General features: G+C 43.6%; 1 protein-coding gene across 1 annotated transcript; it reads left to right on the top strand.

Moving 5' to 3' along the window:
* Positions 1-1,973: 1,973 nt before the first annotated feature.
* Positions 1,974-22,899, top strand: enc1 (ectodermal-neural cortex 1). The gene is made up of 5 exons (XM_084047725.1): positions 1,974-2,353; positions 11,295-11,594; positions 12,050-13,000; positions 13,445-14,030; positions 21,157-22,899. The coding sequence occupies exons 2-4, from the start codon at positions 11,301-11,303 to the stop codon at positions 13,973-13,975; spliced, it is 1,776 nt and encodes a 591-aa protein (XP_083903851.1). The 5' UTR covers positions 1,974-2,353; positions 11,295-11,300; the 3' UTR covers positions 13,976-14,030; positions 21,157-22,899.
* The last annotated feature ends 739 nt before the right edge of the window (positions 22,900-23,638 follow it).

A 23,638-nucleotide genomic window follows, 5' to 3' on the forward strand; every position in this document is an offset into this window, starting at 1 on the left:
TGGACTTTTAATTGTAACAGAGTACTTTTATATTGCACTATTGGTACTTTTACTTAAGTAAATCATTTTAGTACTTTTTCCACCACTGCTGTAGGGTTGCCTTTTGTACACTAGGGGGCCACATTGTCATGAAATTGATGAATTAACACTTAACAGGCAATGTGTAGTACATCTTTTTTTGTTTTGAGTTTTCTTTCACAGATTTTTGATCATCTAAGCATGTTGATTTAAAAAACACACATTAATGACAACGAGCCTCAGCTCATGAGAAAACCACAAGGAACTTCTTGGAATTAACAGACAGCCGAGAGCTTTCGGCTATAATTGCAGTAGCACTATCTCTTTTCTCACAAAAGTGCCAAAGCCACATTAAAATGCAAAAAAGAAAAAGAAACAGTATGATAAAGGGAATGAATAGGCTAGTTGACATCCACCGCTAGTTTCAGCTAAGGCAGACTCAATGGAACAGAAATAGCAGCAGCCTTTGGAACAGTAGCCTAATCAAAGCAGTAATTACTACTCCTAATTAGGTTAGTAGGCTACAGCACATCATCATCATCACAAATCACAACGATTGCAGGCTTAAAGGAGTAGTTCACCCAAAACATGACTTGTTGTCTATCAATTACACACCCCATGAAGCATTGAATGAATGGAGATTGTTTTGTTTTTGTCGCATTCCTAAGGCAATAACCGGCAGAAAGATCCGGTAGGAGACTCAAAGAGTCTCTAGTCACCTACCGGAGAGACCGCCGGTCATCAAATTATTGGCTTAGGAATGCGACGAAAACAAAACAATCACCATGAATTCAATGCTTCATGGGGTGTGTAATTGATAGAAAATAAGTAATTTTTGGGTGAACTACTCCTTTAATATCTAAAATTGTATATTTGATGCAATAGTAATATACATAATCCAATCAGATTATATGCAGTATGCTTTCTTACTTTAGTCATAGGCCTACTAGTGAAAGGCCAGTGGTTCTCCGGGGGTCCTGAGGGGGTCCCCAGCTAAATTATAGATATTTGGGAACCAAATGGACCCATATATGGGTCTGTAACTCAGACAGTATAGTCTGAGTTAAATGAACACTGAGGATTTTACAGTGTGGCTTGGGATCCCATGGGAGATAAGAAATGGTGTTGGGGTCCGTCAAACTGGGGGCTACAAAGGTGTTCAAGGAGTTAAACTATGTACAAATACCTGCACATCTGTGGGCAGAACAGAGGTATTAGTCTACTACTGTAGGTATAAGCACGCAGCACTCTTTGTACTTCTTTTTATGTGGACCCCAGGGATCCTATCCAATAAACCTATAAACGTGCACGTGCTGTGCACGCAGACGTGCTGTTGAGTCGCTTGGATGCCCTGGAATGCCCTTGATGTCTTCCTAATTATTCACCTCAATCATAACAAGCCAGTGGTTCTCAAAGTGGGGCCCGGGGACCCTCCCGGACAGGGGTCCTTGGAGGGGGTTCCAGGGGGTCCCCATCCGTTATATACAGATCCTTTTTTTTTTTTTTTTACAAATGTTAAATATTTTCAAAAATAAATTGGAATATTTTCTGTCGCATTGCAATGCTTTGTGCGCTTGTAGATCTGATATTTTCTTGATCTTGATAAATATCTTTTATTTTATTATTATTGTATCTTAACATTTTTACAAATCTTGTATGGGGGTCCCTGGCACAAAATATTTTCAGATGGGGGTCCGCTCCCAAATAATACCTACATTAATTTGGGGGGAAACCTGAATGAAAACCATGGGGACCCCCTCCCGCCCCCCCCAAAAAAAAAATCATGTGGGGACCTCCCTGGGGGTCCCGACCCACAGGTTGAGAACCACTGATGTAGTAGGCTACCCTCCCACTTCATCCCAGAGAGAGAGGTGATGGTCCTCCCCCTCCTCTCCCATTAAATTCTAGGGAAGAGTGGTTAGTAGGCAGGCAGGCAGGGGGGAGCGTCTCACACACATACACACACAGTCACACAGTCACACACCACAGCAGTAGCAGATGTCTGTGGAACGTTGTGGAGATCGCATACACAGCCGTGGTGGATTATCTATCTAATGAAGAATATACTCAATATCCAGCCTAGATCTGTTGTATGAGAAAGAGTAGATCCATCTTTTCTTTTTTTTCTCCACTGAATATTTCTCTCTGGTTAGTATCGATCGGAATTTAAACCGAGGAGGACTTCGTTTGGTTTCTATTCCCATAACGCACAGAGGAGGAGGTTTCCACTGGAACCAACGGTCACATCGTGGCGGCTCATCTCTCGCAGACCGAGGCATGTTCATGTTCCAGGGATAAAGCGGGCAGAATTGAACTCCTACTTTCACCCAAAGAGGTATGTATCATGGACAACATGGAATGATAACCGTAATGCTATGTTGTTATAACTATGTTATTACACTGTAACTGTAGTGCCATGTTGTTATAACTATGTTATTACACTGTAACTATGTTATTACTGATAATGATGGCTGTAGGCTGTCATCATTATCAGTAATAACATAGTTATAATAAAATGAAAAACGTCTATACAGGCTGAGCCTGTAATAGATGTTATTATAATGGTATCATGTTATTATAACTATGTTATTACTAATAATGATGATAGCCTACAGCCTGTAATATAGCTGCTAAAGCGGGGGTTTTCCTTCCCCTATAATATAGGCTAATTTATTTCTGATCACGAATCAATGATGATCAGGGAGGGGAGTGTAGAAGAACATGATCAATAATAGCCAGGCTGTGTTTATGTACATATCTGGGGTAGTCTAGCCTAAAACTTATTATTTATTATTACTACCATAACCATTGATTAGATCAATTTTGATATAATTGGTGGACAAATGGGTGTCAGACTCAGACACACATAATTGCGATGAATAGCCTGACTGATTGGGCTATGTCCCACTCCCACCTATCTTCATCTTTGTTTCATTTGACAGTATAGCCTACATTCAACCAACGCCTTTGTGTTCTTTGTTTTATAATATATTAATGCAAGACAGACACTCTCCTTGCTGCAATGTTTGTTTATACAGAGCTGCATGTCTTCTGTTCTGGCAGCATGGTGGAGGTTTGATGGCTGCTCAGTTTTAAATGGCCAGCCCGGGGCATCAGGTGTGCCCTCCAGACCTCGCTGCCTGTCTGATGTGTCATTAATGCTCCTAATTTGATCAAGACATCTTTTAGTGACATGGCTTCGGTTTGAAAATGCCATTAACTGAAACTAAACAAGAGATGGTGACAGCTGTTTTGAGACACAACGCATGTATCATGTGGCAAACGAGAAGGATTCATTCAGTTTGGATGGATACCCTCCTTTTTCTCCCCCCAGACAAAGCAGATGGCAAATGAAAATGTACTGAAATGTATCCAGTCTAGGAGTTGCTTATAGTAAGCTACGGTCTATGCAGCATGGAAAGCACTGAGAAATACCACACACACACACACACACACACACACACACACACACACACACACACACACACACACACACACACACACACACACACACACACACACACACACACACACACACACACACACACACACACACACACATATACCTCAGTGGGTTGTTTTCATCAAGGTCGTGACAAAGAAGGCAACCCACTGTCAAAATGTTGGTGATTAAAAAGACTAGCTTATAAGGAGCATTTGAAAAACAAGCTCACAAATTGTGAGCTTGTAGATCTGCATGGTTCTGTATGGATTGACACCTTTTGCTCTTGGATTTTCTGAACAGTATATGAGTGCAGAATTTATCATTGAGGATATCAAATGGGCAGGTATTATATTATATCATAAATAGTGCATTTAATTAAGCCTGCAACATTCTAATGCTCAATACTGAAATACTGCAAATCTTTGAACATGAATTCTTTAAAGCGAACATTTGTAACTCAAATCTTTGCTTCTGGGGGTCCTATACAAAATATTTTGAGATGGGGGTCCGCGGCCAAATACATATCATTTTGGGGGTCCTTTACATGAAAAAGTTTGCGAACCACTGATACAGCAAACATAGTTTTTTTCAAAAAACTGTTAGGATTCAGACCCCCATCTCAATATGTTCTTCCAGGGACTTCCAGAATCAAAGATTTGAGTTACAAACTCATAGCGAGGCACTCTGTGACGCACTATGAGCTTGTAGATCTACTATTTTTGAATAGCCAAAGTATAGAATAATGGCTATAGCTCAAATCTAAAATGACACAGATGCGTTCCCGGTCTTAATGGGTTAAAGGTTAATTTTAACACTTTGTAGAGTTAAAGTATCACTCAGGATTTAGCTGTTTGCTCATCTGCAGCACGACTACTGACTGTCCACCCACACACTTACACTGACTGAGATTAGATCTTGTCTCTGTCGGGTGGAAACCTCATGTGTCCAAAACTGTTACTTTACAGGACTCAAGTTCAAAAATAGCAAAAGTAGCAGATCTACAAGCTCAAAACGCGTCGCTTCACGCCGCGTTTCAAGTTTGCAGATCTGCTGCTCTTGTGTGACGCTGTAGCATGGTCAAGTAGGACGTTAAGACCTGAAGCCGATTCTACATGTCTCCTAAATCTCAACAGTTTTCTGAAAAACTTATGTTTCTATATCAGTGGTGTTCAATCCTTTTCATGTCAAGGACCCCCAAAATGATATGTATTTCGCCGCCGACCCTCATCAAAATATGTTGTTCCAGGGACCCCCCAGAAGCAAAGATTTGAGTTAAAAATGTTCGCTTTAAAAATATATATATTCAAAGATTTGCACACATTTTCACGATTTTTCAAAAATAGCAGATCTACAAGCTCATAGCGCGGCACTCGGTGCCGCGCTATGAGCTTGTATATCTGTATTTTTGAATAGCCCAAAGTGTAAAATAATGCTTTTTAGCTCAAATCTAAAAATGGCACAGTTCCAGGTCTTAATGGGTTAAGAAAACATTTAGAATACGGAGATAAGAGCTTTCTGCCCCGACGGCAACGATCTGCTTGTTTTGATAGATGCTCTACAGATGAATACTTGTTCACATAACGCTACGGTATGTAACGACCTTGTCGGGCAGAAACCTCGTATCTCCATAATTCAACTTTTCACGTTTTTCGTAAATTAATGCCCTACATCGTCGTATGAGTCAGTGTCTCTCACACGTACGTACGCACGCACGCACGCACGCACACACACACAAAATGCCAATCTACAAGCATACAATGCGGCTCACAGTGGCGCGTTGTGAGCTTAAATTAGCACTACATTAGCAGTAAATTAGCACTACATACATAATAGTCTGGTGGTTAGACTGTCTGCCCTGAGATCCGGGTTCGATTCCAAAGACTATGAAAATGGGTCCGCATGCATGCTGCCCTGCTTGGCACTCAGCATCAAGGGTTGGATTGGGGGTATAAGTCCCTGTGACATACTGTACTAGCGCCATGTCCAGGGGGATGTACTTGTAGCCTACATCATTGGTTCTCAAAGTGGGGTCCGGGGACCCCCAGGGGTCCTTGAGGGGGTTCCAGGGGGTCCCCAGCTAAATGATGGATAGGAACCAAATGGACCCTTATGGGTCTGTAACTCTGAAAGCATACAAATGGAACCAAATGGACTCTAACGGGTCCATTTGGTTCCATTTGTACACTCTCAGAGTTAAATTAACATTGATTTTACAATATAAATTGGGGTCCCAGAGATAGAGATGCCATTAAATGGGGGTCCGCAGCCTAATGCATGTCAAACTGGGGGTCCTTGAAATTAAAATGGTTGAGAATCACTGCTAGAGCCGTAAAAATCTTCTCTTATGGGGGACCCTGGCTTACCTTTTGAAATGGGGGTCCGCGGGCTAATAAGTGTCAATTTGGGGGTCCTTGACATGAAAAAGTTTGAGAACCACTGCCCTACATCATGGCTGGGAGGATGTACATGTACATCAAGCCGCCTCAAGCTACAGAAACAGGAGATAGATAGGCTCCTCCCCTTTGGGCCACATGGCTCAGTAAAGGCTTACTTAACGTACATGACCATTTTTACCCCGTTGTTTGCTGACTAGCGTTCGTTCACGCCATTTACTCACTGGCCAGAAGCAGGGGACTAAAACATTCCTCACCGGCCCTCAAAATGAATGACAAGAGGAGGTATAACAAAAGCAGTGGCAATGGATTTAACCCCCCCCCCCCCCCGCCCCCCATCCCCCACAGCAAATCCAACCCTGCTACTGATACTTGCACCACCACAAGATGAATTTCAACCTCCCTCATCCCCAAGGGGTGATGGTGGTGATGGTGGTGGTGGTGGTGGTGGTCCCTGTTTGGTTGAAGTGGACCACTCAGCACTTTAGAAGTTGAATTGAACTAGCACCAACACAGTCTTCACCGGTGATTCTCAGCCAACAGAACACGGATGCTGAGGTTTAAGTCGTTAAGTGTCTTGCTCAGGGACATCTCGTCTTGACACATTTCCGGGGCTCGAACCAGTGACCTTCTGTTCCCCCCGGGCGGCCTCTCTCTACCTATTCAGCTATGGCTGCCCAAATCATAACAGTATACCGCCCAGTACAAAGACTATGCAGCTAGTTAAGAACGGTAGTATTCAAAATCGCTAGGCTGACACAGCAGAGAATAGGTAATGCAGGTAAACAGCAAACTGTCTGCCCAAAGGCACCCTTGAGAGCGGAAACTGCGTGGCAGAGGAGTCAAGTCAATAGTGTTTAACAGTAAAGGATATTGACATACTTTTCTGTCGACTGTCTGGTGTTTGCAATAGGGTCACGGTTAGGGTTAGAGGACTCATTTGAGTCCTCTTTTGCATACATAACGTCCCATGAGACTAACCCGGCAAAACGTGCACCGCAGAATCTTGTGGAAAATGTTCATCATTTGTTTAAAGATAGTTGCATGTTAGGCGAATTAAAAACACAAATTTGTTCAACAGTTTTCCATTGTTTTCACCTCTTGGCTCTTGAGGATTTCAATATGTTCAGCACCGGCAGAACAGAACACTCCTTTAGTTCCTCTTAAACAAACTCCCAAATTGCAGATGCTGCAAATGAGAGGAATATATGATTATAAATGATTAACCCCTAACTGCTCCTCCCGTGCGCTCAAGGCTGACCACTTGGTCTAATTATTACTGTATAACACCGGGACGGTGTGTATTCTGTACAGTGTATTTTGCATAATGCATGCTATTGTGTAGGGTGTATGGCCACTGTCGTATACGTTTGTTCAGCGGCGCTTTTCGTGATGTTATATGATAACATAGATATGATGATTGACTATCTCACAGCACCTTTCTTACTCTGTATCTGTACCTTCCCGGGGATCACTAAAGGTTTATATATCTGTCTGTCTAACTGTGATACAAGTCCGTTGAGCGGGGTCCCCCCATGGGGTTTAGTCAACAAGACATATGTCAATATCTTCTACTGTTAAACCCTATACTTCGTTGACCGGGGGATCTATATACTAGGCCCCCTCCCTTTTCCCCCTCTACACAAAATCTCTTCGCTCGAAACTCGAAGGTTTGGCTATTATGATAATGCCTAGAAAAGGGACGCTATAAGGATCGTGTGGTTATAAGCCAAGCTAGAAGTCATTATGATATTGGGGGAAGGCCTGCGTACAGGTTGGAGCAGTTAGTCTGCATACCTCACCGGCATCATGACTGTGTATCTGGATCACTTGACTTCATTTGGCATTCAGCCACGTTTGTGTCAACAACAGGTTGTTCCGTTAAAGAAATGAAATCACTGTGACAGCGGTGAGAAAAACAAAGAAGCTTACATTAATCCAAAGCATACATGACACAAAGAGTTACATTTCTTAAGTAAAAAAAAAGATTAAGGATGTTAAAGAGGTATGAGCAACCCAACGGTGTCCACACACAAGCGGAATCAGTTTCATTTTTCACATCACAGGTTTACGGGTATAAAACCAGTGGGTGAAATTATTGTACTAGTGCACGCTGCATCGTTTTGTAAAATTCCATGAGAAGAGAGAGGATACAGGTCGAGTGACAGTAAAGCCAAAGAGACAGAAAGCTGGATAACCAGCACAGTGGCCTTGTGGTTAGAGTGTCCGCCCTGAGATTGGGAGGTTAGGGTTCGATTCCCCCTTCCCTGACCTGGTCATATCATAGACTATAAAAAAATCTTCCCTGCTTGGCAGGCAGCGTAGTTAAGGCCCTGCGACATACTAGCGTCATGTCCATGGGGTATACTTGCACATGATGTGACAAGCTGGCGTCATGTCCATGGGGTGTACTCGTACGGTGACAATAGATCTACAAGGTCACAGCGTAGTAGCAAAGTGAAGCATTGTAGATCGGTTATTTTAGCTACTTTTTGTATAATGCCTTTGAATATACTAATAGTGGTTAATCAGACTTATCAAATGAGTCGATTATTAAAAATAAATAACACCCAGTGTGAAGTGAGCGGTGCTATTTGAAAACAACAGTGGTCATCACAGTGATGGAAGCTCACTTAAAAAAAGTAAGTATTTATTGGTTGTAAATGTGGGTTTGGATATATTTTCAGTTAATTGCCCAGCCAGCTCTAGTGGATGAGGTTCCTGATGTGTCTGGAAGTAGGGTGGATGAATGTGAGACATGTGAGTCAGAATGGGAAGAGACATCTCCACTCAAAATGAGTATACTGTAGGGACCCTGACAAATTCTGTGCATTTTCTGTGTGTGTGTGTGTGTGTGTGTGTGTGTGTGTGTGTGTGTGTGTGTGTGTGTGTGTGTGTGTGTGTGTGTGTGTGTGTGTGTGTGTGTGTGTGTGTGTGTGTGTGTGTGTGTGTGTGTGTGTGTGTGTGTGTGTGTGTGTGTGAGGGAGAGTGAAAAGGACTTTGATATAATGTGAGTGTGGACTTTTTTCCGGTCTCTTTAGAGGCAGTCTTGTCATCTTTAGAGACGGATACATTTGTTCTCAGCGGGGTAGTGGAGAAGACGAGTACTGTGCTGCTGTCTATTTTAGATTAATTCATCTTAATATATTCTATATCGTCGCTGTCAGGCAGAATAGCCTACCTTGTATCTCCATATTTTAACTTTTTATGTTTTGTTGTAAATTAATGCCCCACGATATGGATAATACACCAAAGAAAATAAACAACCAAAGCATATCGCAACAACAAAAGGCACAAAAAAACGAAACCTCTGGGGAAAATATTGAATAGACCCAGGTTAATTAGGCAGACCATATATGGAAAGTATAGTGGTGGTTAAGAGAAGCGATGTCAGATCTTTCTTGAATTTGTGGGGAAACAGCTCCAGTAGATGTAATGGCAGAGTATTCCATATTTCCATATCTTCATGAAATGCACACACATACTGCCCTAATTAGATAGGATGATATAGAGAGACATTAAGCCGTGGACAGAGAGAGAGAGAGAGAGAGAGAGAGAGAGAGAGAGAGAAAGAGACAACACATACAACACAGGTTTCCAGACAGAAGCCAGTGATTAAGAGATTGACGCACACATCAGGTAACCTAGCAGTGCACCCTGACAATTAATCTTCTTGACCTTCACAGCTCCAAATGTTGGCTTGTTTAGCAGCTTTAAGCTATCGATTCCCTCAATGGTTCTCTATGAGCTTATATAGCACCTGCTTCACTCAAAGGTTAGGAGGAAGATCACAGGAAGATCCAGACAGACACTGTCTGTCACTTAAACCCCCCAGCATCCATATCCTGGGCAACACTTTAGCCGAAAATAGCAGATCTACAAGCTCACGACACGTCGCATTGCGACACGTCATGAGCTTGTGGATCAGCTATTTTCAGCGAAGATATGTAGTGCAGAGTGAAAACAGAAAAGTTGTTACAAAAGAATAAAAATGCATATTTACACGAATATAAAATAATATTTCACCTATAATGACCTGACCTGAATAGGATGCCAGTTTGAAAGTGATTAATGACAACTGACAACACCGAAGGAGTCACATGTCACCACGTCCTCTTGTTGTGGTGTTCAGCATACCAAAGAAGAACATTCTTTGTATTTTCCCATCATTGCTTGACAATGAGTTACTTATTGGTATGCTATGACTCATCAGGGGAAGCAGTCCTTGATGCTTGTTGCTCGTACGGTGTGACCCAAATCATGCCTATTGTTTCCTTTTCTCGCACCTGTTGTTTGGACATGTTTAGATAATGAAATTGGTACAAAGATTAAAGCTCTCAATTTGCTTCCTCTGAATTCAAATTCATAAAGCTGGGGAGAATTACATCTTGGAACCTCTTTAACCACTTAAAGGGGAATTTCATTTGACTATTTAATTACGTCCACTCTGGCTTCTGTGTGCACTCGGACAGTTTTGATTCAATATTTCGATATTCATTTTTCAAACTCAATTTAAACGCACGTCCAGGTTCTGGTGCCTGACATTGTCCTTCTAATGCGTTTGAAGACCATTCATTTTTCAGTTACTATTTTGATTTTAAACTTCTTTGATTTGTTTTTATGAAAAAAATAAATAAGAAAAAGAAACATTAACTATGCAGGCTCGATATCTGGTTATGTTGTAAACAACATAATTCTATTAGTCAACAGTTGCCGGAATAGCGGTTGAAACCAGTTCTTCACCATGAGCCGCTTTGGCAGGAACCTGACCTGGCAAGGAAAAGGTTGGGTAAAGGATGCTTATCTTGAACCAGACAAAATGGTTTTGTGGTTTGTAAGACTTAAGAAAAACAATATCAGTGTGGAGAAACATAATACAGTACTGTATTAGGTTTCTCGACTCCACCTACTTTATCTGCAAACATGTAGATGAAATAGATCAAATATACATGACAAATGCATGGTTGCTCTTGGAATTCCACCACGTTAAATTACACTATAAACTATTAAAGGTGCTGTAAGTGATATTGTTTGGTTAAAACAGCCGTATGGCTTCTCTCTCCCACTGGATGAAATTGGTATCCAGACCTGAAAATGTATTTTCTATTTAAGAGCTGGAGAGACGGGAGCCCTGTTACTGTACAAACATTCTATAGCAATGATTTCTAGAACAATATCACTACACCACCTTTAAGTCATCAATAGTAGACAAAATATCTATCACACTTTATCCGTTTATATGTTGGCTATGTCGTCACTTAATAAAATAATTAAAAAAAATGTTTTATACAAATCTTCTCTCCCTGGCACGAAACCTTTTCAGATGGGGGGGTCCGTGGTCAAATACCTATCAAATCGGGGGGTCATTGACTTGAAAAGGTTTGCGAACCACTGATCTAGAATACATTTAAAACATGTTTTTTTCTCTTTTTTCTCAGGATTCAATGAAAATGTCCGTCTGCGTCCACGAGAACCGCAAGTCCCGCGCCAGCACCGGCTCCATGAACATCTACCTGTTCCACAAGTCGTCGTACGCGGACAGCGTCCTCATGCACCTCAACTCGCTGCGGCAGCAGCGGCTGTTCACCGACGTGCTGCTGCACGCCGGCGCCCGCTCCTTCCCCTGCCACCGCGCCGTGCTGGCCGCATGCAGCCGCTACTTCGAGGCCATGTTCAGCGGCGGACTGCGGGAGAGCCAGGCCAGCGAGGTGGACTTCCGCGACTCCATCCACCCGGAGGTAAGATATAAGAATAAGACCTTTATAGAGTACAGAAGTCCTGACGTCACTTGCTCATCCCCTGGGCCACGGAAGTAATATCTCTATGGAAAATAACATTGGGTCATCTTATAATCGACTTACAGTATATAAGAATTGTGGTCCAAAAATAAACAAACTGTCCCGGCGATATTGTCAGTATCGTTTACGATAGTCAGTCACTCCATTGCATATACTGTATACAAGGTATGAAACTAACACAATACAACATTATACAGCCTCAGAGTGCTTAGCATAGTGCAAAGACGTAAAAGTACAAGAGAACACACAGAAGCATACCGTACTGGACTGCTTGTTTCCGAGCAATTCGTTCGCTGAGCGAGATGAGCGACCAACATGTGCCTCATATAGCCTACATCTTCATAGCTACCGGCACGAAGGGCTGTCTATATAAGTCTATTTGGTTGTTCCCATAGGTCTTGGAGCTGCTGCTGGACTACGCCTACTCGTCGCGCGTGGTCATCAACGAGGAGAACGCCGAGTCCCTGCTGGAGGCCGGCGACATGCTGGAGTTCCAGGACATCCGGGACGCGTGCGCCGAGTTCCTGGAGCGCAACCTCCACCCGTCCAACTGCCTGGGCATGCTGCTGCTCTCCGACGCCCACCAGTGCACCAAGCTGTCGGAGCTCTCGTGGGGCATGTGCCTCGGCAACTTCCCCGCCATCTGCAAGACGGAGGACTTCCTCCAGCTGCCCAAGGACATGGTGGTGCAGCTGCTGTCCCACGAGGAGCTGGAGACGGAGGACGAGAGGCTGGTGTACGAGGCCGCCCTCAACTGGGTGAACTACGACCTGGAGAGGAGACACTGTCACCTGTCGGAGCTGCTGAGGACGGTCCGGCTGGCGCTGCTGCCGGCCATCTTCCTCATGGAGAACGTCTCCACCGAGGAGCTGATCAACGCGCAGGCCAAGAGCAAAGAGCTGGTGGACGAGGCCATCCGCTGCAAGCTGAAGATCCTGCAGAACGACGGCGTGGTCAACAGCCTCTGCGCGCGGCCCCGGAAGACCAGCCACGCCCTCTTCCTGCTGGGCGGGCAGACCTTCATGTGCGACAAGCTGTACCTGGTGGACCAGAAGGCCAAAGAGATCATCCCCAAGGCGGACATCCCCAGCCCCAGGAAGGAGTTCAGCGCCTGCGCCATCGGCTGCAAGGTCTACATCACCGGCGGGCGGGGCTCGGAGAACGGCGTGTCCAAAGACGTGTGGGTGTACGACACCGTCCAGGAGGAGTGGTCCAAGGCGGCGCCCATGCTCATCGCCCGGTTCGGCCACGGTTCGGCCGAGTTGAAGCACTGCCTCTACGTGGTGGGAGGTCACACCGCGGCCACCGGATGCCTCCCGGCCTCTCCCTCTGTGTCTCTTAAACAGGTCAGTTGGTGGACAAAGTAATTCCCAAGTAACCCCCAGTACATGAGTCAAAGTATAGCAGAGTCTCCTGGTCAAAAGTTACTCAAACTACAAGGGAAAGTTGCTCTGTCGAAATTTGTATTTGAGTTGAAGTTCTGGACTACTTGGTTTAAAAAGATACTTAAGTATTCAAAAGTTCATGCTTTTAGAAATACCAAAAGTATCCAAAAGTACACATTACAAAGTACATTTTCTGTTAAACATCAATGTATTGCTGTAATACAATTGATATAATATAAATAAAAGTGAAAATAGTTGCAATGCGCATTATTTGAAATAGGGCTTAAGTAGTGAATTCATAACGTACTTTTTTCCATTCCAAGAAATGTAGTGGAGTACAATTGTTAAAAGTTCAGTACTCAAGTAAATGTACTTTGTGTATAACTATCAACCGCTGTGAAACAGGTGGAGCAGTTCGACCCGGCGCTCAACAAGTGGACCATGGTGGCGCCGCTGAGGGAGGGCGTGAGCAACGCGGCCGTCGTCAGCGTCAAGAGCAAGCTCTTCGCCTTCGGCGGCACCAGCGTCACGCACGACAAGCTGCCCAAGGTGCAGTGCTACGACCCCACGGAGAACCGCTGGACCGTGCCCGCCTCCTGCCCGCAGCCCTGGCGCTACACGGCCGCCGCCGTGCTGGGCAACCAGATCTTCGTGATGGGCGGCGACACGGAGTTCTCGGCGTGCTCGGCCTACAAGTTCAGCAGCGACAGCTACCAGTGGACTAAGGTGGGCGACGTGACCGCCAAGCGCATGAGCTGCCAGGCGGTGGCGTCCGGCAACAAACTGTACGTGGTGGGCGGGTACTTTGGCACGCAGCGCTGTAAGACTCTGGACTGCTACGACCCCACGCTGGACGCCTGGAACAGCATCACCACCGTTCCCTACTCCCTCATCCCCACGGCCTTCGTCAGCACCTGGAAGCACCTCCCGGCCTGAGGCTTCACTGCGTCTTGTCCCCTCTTTCCCCTCTCGTCCACTCCTCTTCCAGGAGGTATGTATGTTCAGTGGTGGAAAAAAGTACTCACATTTGTTACTTAAGTTAAAGTATCAATACTGCAATATAGAAATACTCTGTTACAAGTAAAAGTCCGGAATTCAACATTTACTTGAGTAAAAGTACATTAGTATTGGTATCAAAATGTACTTAAAGTACCAAAAGTGGAAAGTACCCATTATGCAGAATGTCCCATTTCACAAGTTTTCAAATGAATAAAAATGTCTAAAAATCTTTTGAAAATAGAAGATCTACAAGCGCACAATCGCGACGCATTGTGCGCTTGTAGATCGGCTACTTTCAAATAGCCGAAATGTAGGGCTGAAGTGGTAAATGTATGTTTTGTAATAATAATCAAAATCTACAAAGTAACTAGTAACTAAAAGTTTTCAAATAATTGTAGTGGAATAATATTTGCCTCTGAGATGTAGTGGAGTAAAAGTACTGAACATTGGAAATACTCCAATGAAGTCAAAATACCTCAAAATTGTACTTAAGTACAGTACTTTCTAATTACCTAGTAACCTAGTTACTTTACACCACTGTACAGTATGTATGGATGTATGTATGTATGTATGGATGGATGGATGGATGGATGGATGGATGGATGGATGGATGGATCATGGATGGATGGAGAAAGCCTGCTTTGCTACACGGCAATGTCCGGGAGTGTTGAATGTGTGTTTTGATAGAAAATAAAAATAAAACCATGACTGCATGTGAATATTGTTGTTGAGCTTCAGTGAAAAGGGAGTATAGTTCTTAGAATGACACATCTTGGTTCTGGTGACGGGATGATTTAGGCAGCCATGCACAATAGCTTCTAATACAAACCAGACAGTGTCTGTCTCTCTGTCTGTCTGTTTTTAATTCCTTTGTTTGTCTTTCTATTTTCCATGATGTTGTTTACAGGTTCTTAGACCCAATATAATAGGCCTATGTGAACAACAGCACATATAATTGTGTAATTGATTAACCCATTAAGACCTGGAACGCCTCTGTGTCACTCTTTCATTTGAGCTAAAAAGCATAATTTTACACTTTGGCTATTCAAAAATAGCAGATCTACAAGCTCATAGCGCGGCACCGAGTGCCGCGCTATGAGCTTGTAGATCTGCTATTTTTGAAAAATCTTTATTTTTTTGCAAATCTTGAGATTTGAGTTACAAAAGCGAACATTTGTAACTCAAATCTATGCTTCTGGGGGATTCAACAGTTTTTTGAAAAAAAGAAACATAATATCAGTGGTCCTTGTCAAGGACCCCCAAAATGACATGTATTTGGCCGCGGACCCCCATCTAAAAATATATGTTCCAGGGACCACCGGAAGCAAAGATTTGAGTTAAAGTTTTTCGCTTTAAAACAATATATATTAAAAGATTTGCACACATTTTCACGATTTTTCAAAAATAGCAGATCTACAAGCTCATAGTAGATCTGCTATTTTTTGAATAGCCAAAGTGTAAAATAATGCTTTTTAGCTCAAATCAAAAGGTGACACAGATGCTTCTTCAGGGCTTAACGGGTTAAATATGCAACGCGTTTTCAGCTTGTGGATTTTTTGCTATTTTGGAATTTGAATCCTGCAAAGGATTTGGAACATTATGTTTTGGAAATATATGAAGTTTCCACCCCGAACAGCGACGACATACTATACTATAATAGCACAGCCACAATTCTTGTATCACCCCACATTCCCCTCTATAAAGTGCTGTTATTCAGTGGAGGATTATATTCTACATCTGACTGTCATAACAAGGATACTATTCTTCCTGTGGGACTCTGAGGAGGACAGGAGAAATGGGAGAGGAGGAGGAGGAGGAGGAGGAGGATACATTATATAAGAAAAGATAAAACCTCTTCTATGGTATCTCCATGTTTTGTTTAAGACTATGAATATGCAAAGAACCAAATTATACAGCATATGGCTCCATCAGAGTGTGCGGGTGTGTGTGTGTGTGTGTGTGTGTGTGTGTGTGTGTGTGTGTGTGTGTGTGTGTGTGTGTGTGTGTGTGTGTGTGTGTGTGTGTGTGTGTGTGTGTGTGTGTGTGTGTGTGTGTGTGTGTGAGAGAGAGAGAGAGTGAAGGATGGGGGTAGGGGGGTCGTTGGACACAAAGAGAGGTTAAATGACTTACAGTATGAAGTGGGGGGGTAGTCAGGCTGAAGGACACAGAATAGAATACTTGTATTGTTCCTGGTGGGTGTGTCAATTAGACAAGCTCCATGCTTCATGCTGACTTCCAGCATGGTGGTATATAAGGCTAATCCACTCTGTGTCATGTTGATGAGATGCTGTCAGAGGGAGGTATCCAGAGAGACTGACCCTAACCACTGCTGTCCTGTAGTGCATTGGTTCTCAAAGTGGGGTCCGGGGACCCCCAGGGGTCCTTGAGGGAGTTCCAGGGGGTCCCCAGCTAAATGATAGATTAGGCACCAAATGTACCCTCATGGATCTGCAACTCTGAGAGTGTACAAATGGAACCAAATGGACCCTAACGGGTCCATTTGGGTCCATTTGTACAACCGGGTCCATTTGGGTCCATTTGTACACTCTCAGAGTTAAATTGACATTGATTTTACAATATAAATTGCAGTCCAACTGATAGAAATGCCATTAAATGGGGGTCTGTAGCCCTAATGCATGTCAAACTGGGGGTCCTTGAAATTAAAATGGTTGAGAATCACTGCTAGAGCCGTAAAAAATCTTCTCTTATGGGGGTCCCTGGCATATCTTTTGAAATGGGGGTCCGCGGGCTAATAAGTGTCAATTTGGGGGTCCTTGACATGAAAAAGTTTGAGAACCACTGCCATAATCTATTGAATCCCATTTAAAAAAGAGCTATACAAAATGTATTTTCACCTGCCGTTTTCATCAGGATGGGGGACAATTATTTAGCGCTTAATAGCACACTGACTGCACCTTTCAACAGAAGAGAACGTGATACACATATGTAAGCTCTCAAAACAAGCGTTATTATTTTAACTGCGGTGAAAAGTGAAAAACCGGGACAATTTGGTAATGAACATTGCAAAACCGGGACATTTTAGTGTTTTAGAGATATGTGTCGGGACTCGGGACACCCACACAAACCGGGACGTCTGGTCATGGTATAAGTGATGTCCCTAGCCTTAGCAACCCTGCTGATACAATGTCCCCAGCCTAAGCAACCCTGATGCAGATACAATGTCCCCAGTCTAAGCAACCCTGATGCAGATACAATGTCCCCAGCCTAAGCAACCCTGATGCAGATACAATGTCCCCAGTCTAAGCAACCCTGATGCAGATACAACGTCCCCAGCCTAAGCAACCCTGATGCAGATACAATGTCCCCAGCCTAAGCAACCCTGATGCAGATACAATGTCCCCAGTCTAAGCAACCCTGATGCAGATACAATGTCCCCAGTCTAAGCAACCCTGATGCAGATACAATGTCTCCAGCCTAAGCAACCCTGATGCAGATACAATGTCCCCTGTAGCAACCCTGATGCTGATAAAAATGTCCCCAGCCTTGTAGCTTTCCCCTGCCCTCCTCCTGTGACAGTAAGCAGGCCAGACAGATGTGGAACATGGGCAGTCAGTTGGCAAACGTGATGATGATGATCCCGCACACTGCAGGCCATACATCATGCTGCCTCATTAAAGCCTGAAATATACTCCACGCCAACACATTCTCACAGTTATTGCCGCTCCGTCATTTTCACTCCCTGATGCGTCACTATAGGACACAAAAACTAAAAGGCACGCATTGGAGCTTCAAATAGTACTCGAATCGAAAGTTTGGACAACTGCTTCGGTGGCTTTACCTGGTAGCAACGCTTGACTAGTCACTGCATCCTCCCGTGAACAAATCTCACTATGGTTACAATTGTTTTTTCTCTCTCCACATAGTTTTTGTGAGGGTAGAGTTAGGATTAAGGTTTGGTTTAGGCATATTTTTGGGAGGTTAGGGTTAGGTTTAGGTATATATTTGTGAGGTTAGGGTTAGGTTTAGTGATAGTTTCGTGAAAGTGTCATCAGAAAAATCGTAACGCAACGCAAGCGTGGCGTTACATTTCTAAAGCATGCAACAACATTAACCAGCATGGTACATGGTACAGTCTCCCGACTGATAACGCTAAAGATCAGAGCAGCTCCACTTGCTTGCTCCATTACTGCAGGATGAAATCCTGTCTGACTTATGAATTGCTGTGTTCTCAGTGACTCATCACTGGGAGGGAGTTTGCATTGATGGCCTTAGTTAACGGTAACTCTAAAGAAGCCAAAGCAGCCACAGTGTTCAGGGATGTTCATGGCAACCAGGCCTGCTTCACAGAACAGACAGAAGGTGTGAGAGAACAGGAAGAGGAAGGAATGTTGTACTCCGAGGGAGGAGGGTGGTGTTTTCACACTTCAATGTGTGGCTCAGTTTCACCTCTTGAAAACCTCAAAAGCGTTCATGGCCCACCCATCTGAAAGCTCGCAGCCCCTAAGCTTGTATATTTGCGATGTTCGCATTTAAGTGATTACGGGTCCCGATTTGGAATTTTGTAAATACTAGAGGTTCGGGCCGATACGCGGCCCTCACATCTAAAGTTCGGGCCGCTAAGCAGCCCTCGCACCTATGTCGCACCGCCGATGGAGATCTCTGTATCTGTCAGTCCTTGTCCCCATATATGGAGATCCCTGATGTCATCAGTATATGCCCATATATGGGCATTCCCCCTTTTGTGCCCATATATGGAGATCTCTGTATATGTAAGTCCTTGTCCCCTTTGTGCCCATATATGGAGATCCTTGATGTCATCAGTATATGCCTATATATGGGCATTCCCCCTTTTGTGCCCATATATGGAGATCTCTGTATATGTCAGTCATTGTCCCATTTGTGCCCATATATGGAGGTCCTTGATGTCATCAGTATATGCCCATAAATGGGCATGTGACAGGGTTATGTCTGAGTCATAGTGGCAGGCCTCTGGCCGGCCTCTATTATGGTATAACCGGGCCTGCCGGCCGACCACCCAGTCACGTCTCAGTCATAAGACTGAGAGGTGACTGGGTGGTTGGCCGGCAGGCCCGCACCGCTCATTAGCCAATTTTAATATAGGACGGTTACCCTTTACAAGACCTATACAAGAAAAAAAGGTAATTTAAATACTTCACTCAGAAAGGAAGTAACCTTATCAGCCTCAGGAGGGTTGAGCCCCAGGACCTGGGTTCATCATAAGTCCAGTGTAGACAGCAGGTCACTGCCAGGCCAGATGGCATGCAAGGTGATGATGTTAAATGATTCATAGAGAGCTGGGAGAATGGCATACAGGAGATTCACAAGTTAAACAAAGGCTCTGGAGGTCATTTAAAGCCAGGGTGGAAGAATTGCATGCATGTGTGTGCACATGTGTGTGTGCATGATATCTGGAGCTGACTCATAAGTCATAACCCATCATGCATATATGTCCCCCAGCCACAACAGCCAGTGTGTGTGTGTGTGTGTGTGTGTGTGTGTGTGTGTGTGTGTGTGTGTGTGTGTGTGTGTGTGTGTGTGTGTGTGTGTGTGTGTGTGTGTGTGTGTGTGTGTGTGTGTGCGTGCGTGCGTGCGTGCGTGCGTGCGCGCGCGCATGTGATTCAGTCTTAGACCAACCTAGCGTATGAGAGTGCCGAGTCATATGTCTTAAAACCTATAACACTGATGACCCCCCAGGGGTCTGTAATTTTTTGCAGAATGTTCCCCCAAGAATAGGCATGATGCTGGGGTTCAAGTGGTTATTAAAATAACATTGCATTCATTAAAATAAGTTCCAGATTGAAGCGTTATAACTTTGTGCATGAGAAAGTGTATACATTATTTCTCACTACATCCGTGGGGTACGTTTGATCATTAACCAGTCATTTGCCTTCAAGGCAAATGTCTCTTCGGGTAGTCAGAGTTGACCTCATACACAGAGGGGATATTTGGAGTTGACTCATAAGCCATTATGCATGTTGTAGCTATTGGGCAGAAACCTAGTATCTCCTCAATTTCAACTTATGCTTTGTTTTTGGAAATTAATGCCCTACTTCTGGTACAAGAGTGTCGCACAAAAGTAGCAAAAATAGCCGATCTATACAAGCTCACAACGCGTCGCATCTCTACGCATTGTGAGCTTGTAGATCCGTGATTATATAGCTACTTGCTATTCCTTTCCATCTCCTGAAAGGTAACACGTTTGGGACATACAAGCTTTCCACCCTGACAGTGACTATAAGTCCTCTAGCCACAACAGCCACATCAAACCAACCCTGCAGGGCCACAGAGGAAGATGTGGAGTTTACTGGAGTATTTCTCCATCATGGACACAGGTCTCATATCGATCTCCATAATCTAACTTTTTGTGTTTTTTCGTAAATTAACGGCCTACTTGATCATACTACAGCGTCACAAACGTGGCACTAAGCGACGCGTTTCGAGGTTATCGATCTGCCACTTTTGCTGTTTTTGAATTTGAATCCTGAGAAGACAGTTTCGGATATATGAGGTTTCCACCCGACAGAGATATGGAGTAGTAGAGTATTTCTTTATCATGAACACACAGGACTCATGGAGTTTAGTTGAAGTGTTTCTCCATCATGGACACAGCTATAGGCTCATATGGATAGTGGAGTATTTCTCCAAACATGGACACGAGGGGCTCATATTGCATGGCCGCCAAGCTCATAAACCATCCGCGGTTTAAAGTTAAATTAAACGAAAGCCTCAAAATCCGAAAGGTCAAAAGGAAATTCTTTGCAGGAATTGAATCCAACGAGAAATCATGGGTGGAGAAAAAAAAGTGTACGTAGATGATGTTCACACAAAAAAAATTATTTTAGCCCAGTATAGGAGATATATGTTTTAGAGGAATATTATGTTTAGCTGTAAATCCTGCGAGGAGAATATGCACCACCTCTTGGCAACCGAATGGCTCTCTTCCCATCAGTCACCTTTGGCAGGTGACTGATGAAGAGCCATTATTAGGCTTGAAACATCGTCCAGTAACCCAGCGTTGGTCGGAGCAGTAAATTGTGCAGCATTTTTGTCTTTTTTTTTATGTTTTAGGTGGAAGACAAGACACATCCCATGAGCTCATTTAATGGATGTGTTTTTCTCTCTTTTCTTTTCCTCAGATTTCCCCGTGTTGCATCATCCACTGGATTCTAACTGTGAAGAATCACACTCTGAACCTCCAGTGCAATCATAATTACACAAATATGTACTTTTCATCCAGCAGAAAGAGAACTAAATATTGATGTACAGACACCTGCGCTCACTTGGATGTTGCAAACAGTCACACACACACATATGAAGCAAATCATTGTTCCTGAGAGGACCCGTAGCTGGAATGATGTCATCTCATGTTTCTCAAAGGGAAGCGGGAACATAGTTCATGTGAACATACCAAAACAACTGCTGCTCGTTGAATGGGACACAGATTTCAGGCTATAGTGTAATATTATTGCCATATGGTCGCTGTCGGGCAGAAACCTTGTATCTCCATATTTCAACATATCATGCTTTCTTCTTTTTTGTTAATTAATGTCCTACTTTGTCACACTTCAGCGTCACACAAAAGTTGCAAAAATAGCAGATCTACAAGCTTGTAGATAAGCAATTTTAGTTTTTGTGCTATTTCTGGAAAAACAATGAAAGAAAAAAGTAATCAAGTCTGTGGATTTTATAAACATTGAACCAATGTAGAGTATTGTGACTAAATAATAACTACATTGGACCCACTGGAACACAGGCTCTCCCCCTCCACCCCCCCCCCCCCCCCTTTCCTGAAAAGTAACACTTTTTGGACATATAAGGTTCCCACCCGACAGCAACGTTTTATTTCTTTTCTTCATAGCACCACATACAGTGAGAACTCCAAAACAAATCCGCCGTGCACGCACACATCTTGCGTCCTTTTTTTCACAAAATAATTCCAAGGACGTGTAAGGATCGTGTATGGATGGATGTTCTTCTCCCCCGGGCCGGGGATATACAAAAAAAAAAAGAAAAAAAGCCGGTGACCCTGTGCTCATAGACTGTAGAGAGTAGAGAGTACAGCATGAAGGACTTGAGGGATTCGAGGAGGGAGGAAAAGGTCCCGGACGTCAACCAGATAAAGAACAGACACAGACAAAACATGTCAGGACGCTCGCTGACTGAAACATATGGCACAATGAAGGAGCAACATCTCCCCTCTCTGTCCTCCAAACCAAGCCCCCCCAAATACCCATTATGTGTGTCTCTCAAAGAATGTCTCTGTCCTTCGACTAATAAGCCTGGATTTATACTTAGTTGCATGCCGGTGTTCGTGCTCAGTAAATAGCAGATCTACAGGCTCACAACGCGTCACGAATGTGACGCGTTGTGAGCTTGTATATCTGCTATTTACCCGCAGGCAACACCAGTGTGCAACTAAAGTATATATCAGGCTTATAAGCTCATCAGCTCTATGTCCAATGCTGCCTATTGTTCTTTTTTAACCGAGACATTAGTCGTACTTTTTTTCTTTTCTTTCATTTGGGATGGGTTCTCTTGCAACCAGCACAAAGATAAGGAGCAGGGGAAAAAAATATTGTCGGGCAATGCTTCTGATATTGTACTTCTTTCAGACATGGAAGGTTGGTTGCTCATCTTCAGAGGGCTTTGATGGTTTATATGCCGGTAGGTTTTGAAGGACAGCAGCGGCTGAGGGAAAGGTGAGAGTGGTGTGTTTAGGGTTGCAGCGCTGCTGGGGTCATGTCCTCACAAACAAAACCAAACAAAAATAGCGACATTTGCCAATCTACAATGTTTTACTGTAAAACATTAACACATTTTTTTCTTTATTGGCTTAATGTGGTTTTAATCAAATTGTTAAACTGTCATATTATCAAACATTAATATCAAACTATCAGACTTCCCAAAAGGAAACGCATGTATTTGACCCACCGGCCATTAAAAAAAATTAACGAATGATATCAAAAGCAGAGGCATGGTCAACCCCCCCCCCCCCCCCCCCCCCCCATTCCGCCCACAACCCTAGCGCTATTTATTATATGGGTCATGTCCTCACATGTCTGCATAATTCATGTTACATCCCCGACCACTACACCTGCTGTGCATGTGAGCAGTGCAAATCACACTTTGGTTTGAGAATGCATCAAAAGGACAATTACACTAAAGCCCGATGTATACTTAATTGTGTGCTACGACCACCCGGGACGTGTTTTTGAGCCTGCAGATCTGCTATTTACGGCATGCAACAGCAACGTGCAACTGGGTATAAATCGGGCTCTTAAGATAAACGCTGAAGTGGAATCAGCTCATCTTCTGTTAAAATAAACTAACAGCTGCTGAACCCCGTGGAGCACGTGGTCCACTCATTGGGACAGACAGTACCATTGGCATGAACCTCTCTGTGGTCTTACAGATTGTCACCTTATTCTATAAGCTGAGAATGAATTTGTTTGGTTTTAAAACTCGCTGCAATATCTTTTCTAAAAGTCTTAAATTATGTGACCGATTATTATCACTTTGTTTTTCAATCCTATTTATTGTTTCTATGCCTGCATTCATATAAGTGAATGTCTTTTTTTTAGAGTGTGTCATGCATGGCCAGATAATGTGCTTTATTGG

The sequence above is a fragment of the Gymnoscopelus microlampas genome, assembly GCF_963454915.1.
Source record: "Gymnoscopelus microlampas genome assembly, chromosome: 21".
NCBI lineage: Eukaryota > Metazoa > Chordata > Actinopteri > Myctophiformes > Myctophidae > Gymnoscopelus > Gymnoscopelus microlampas.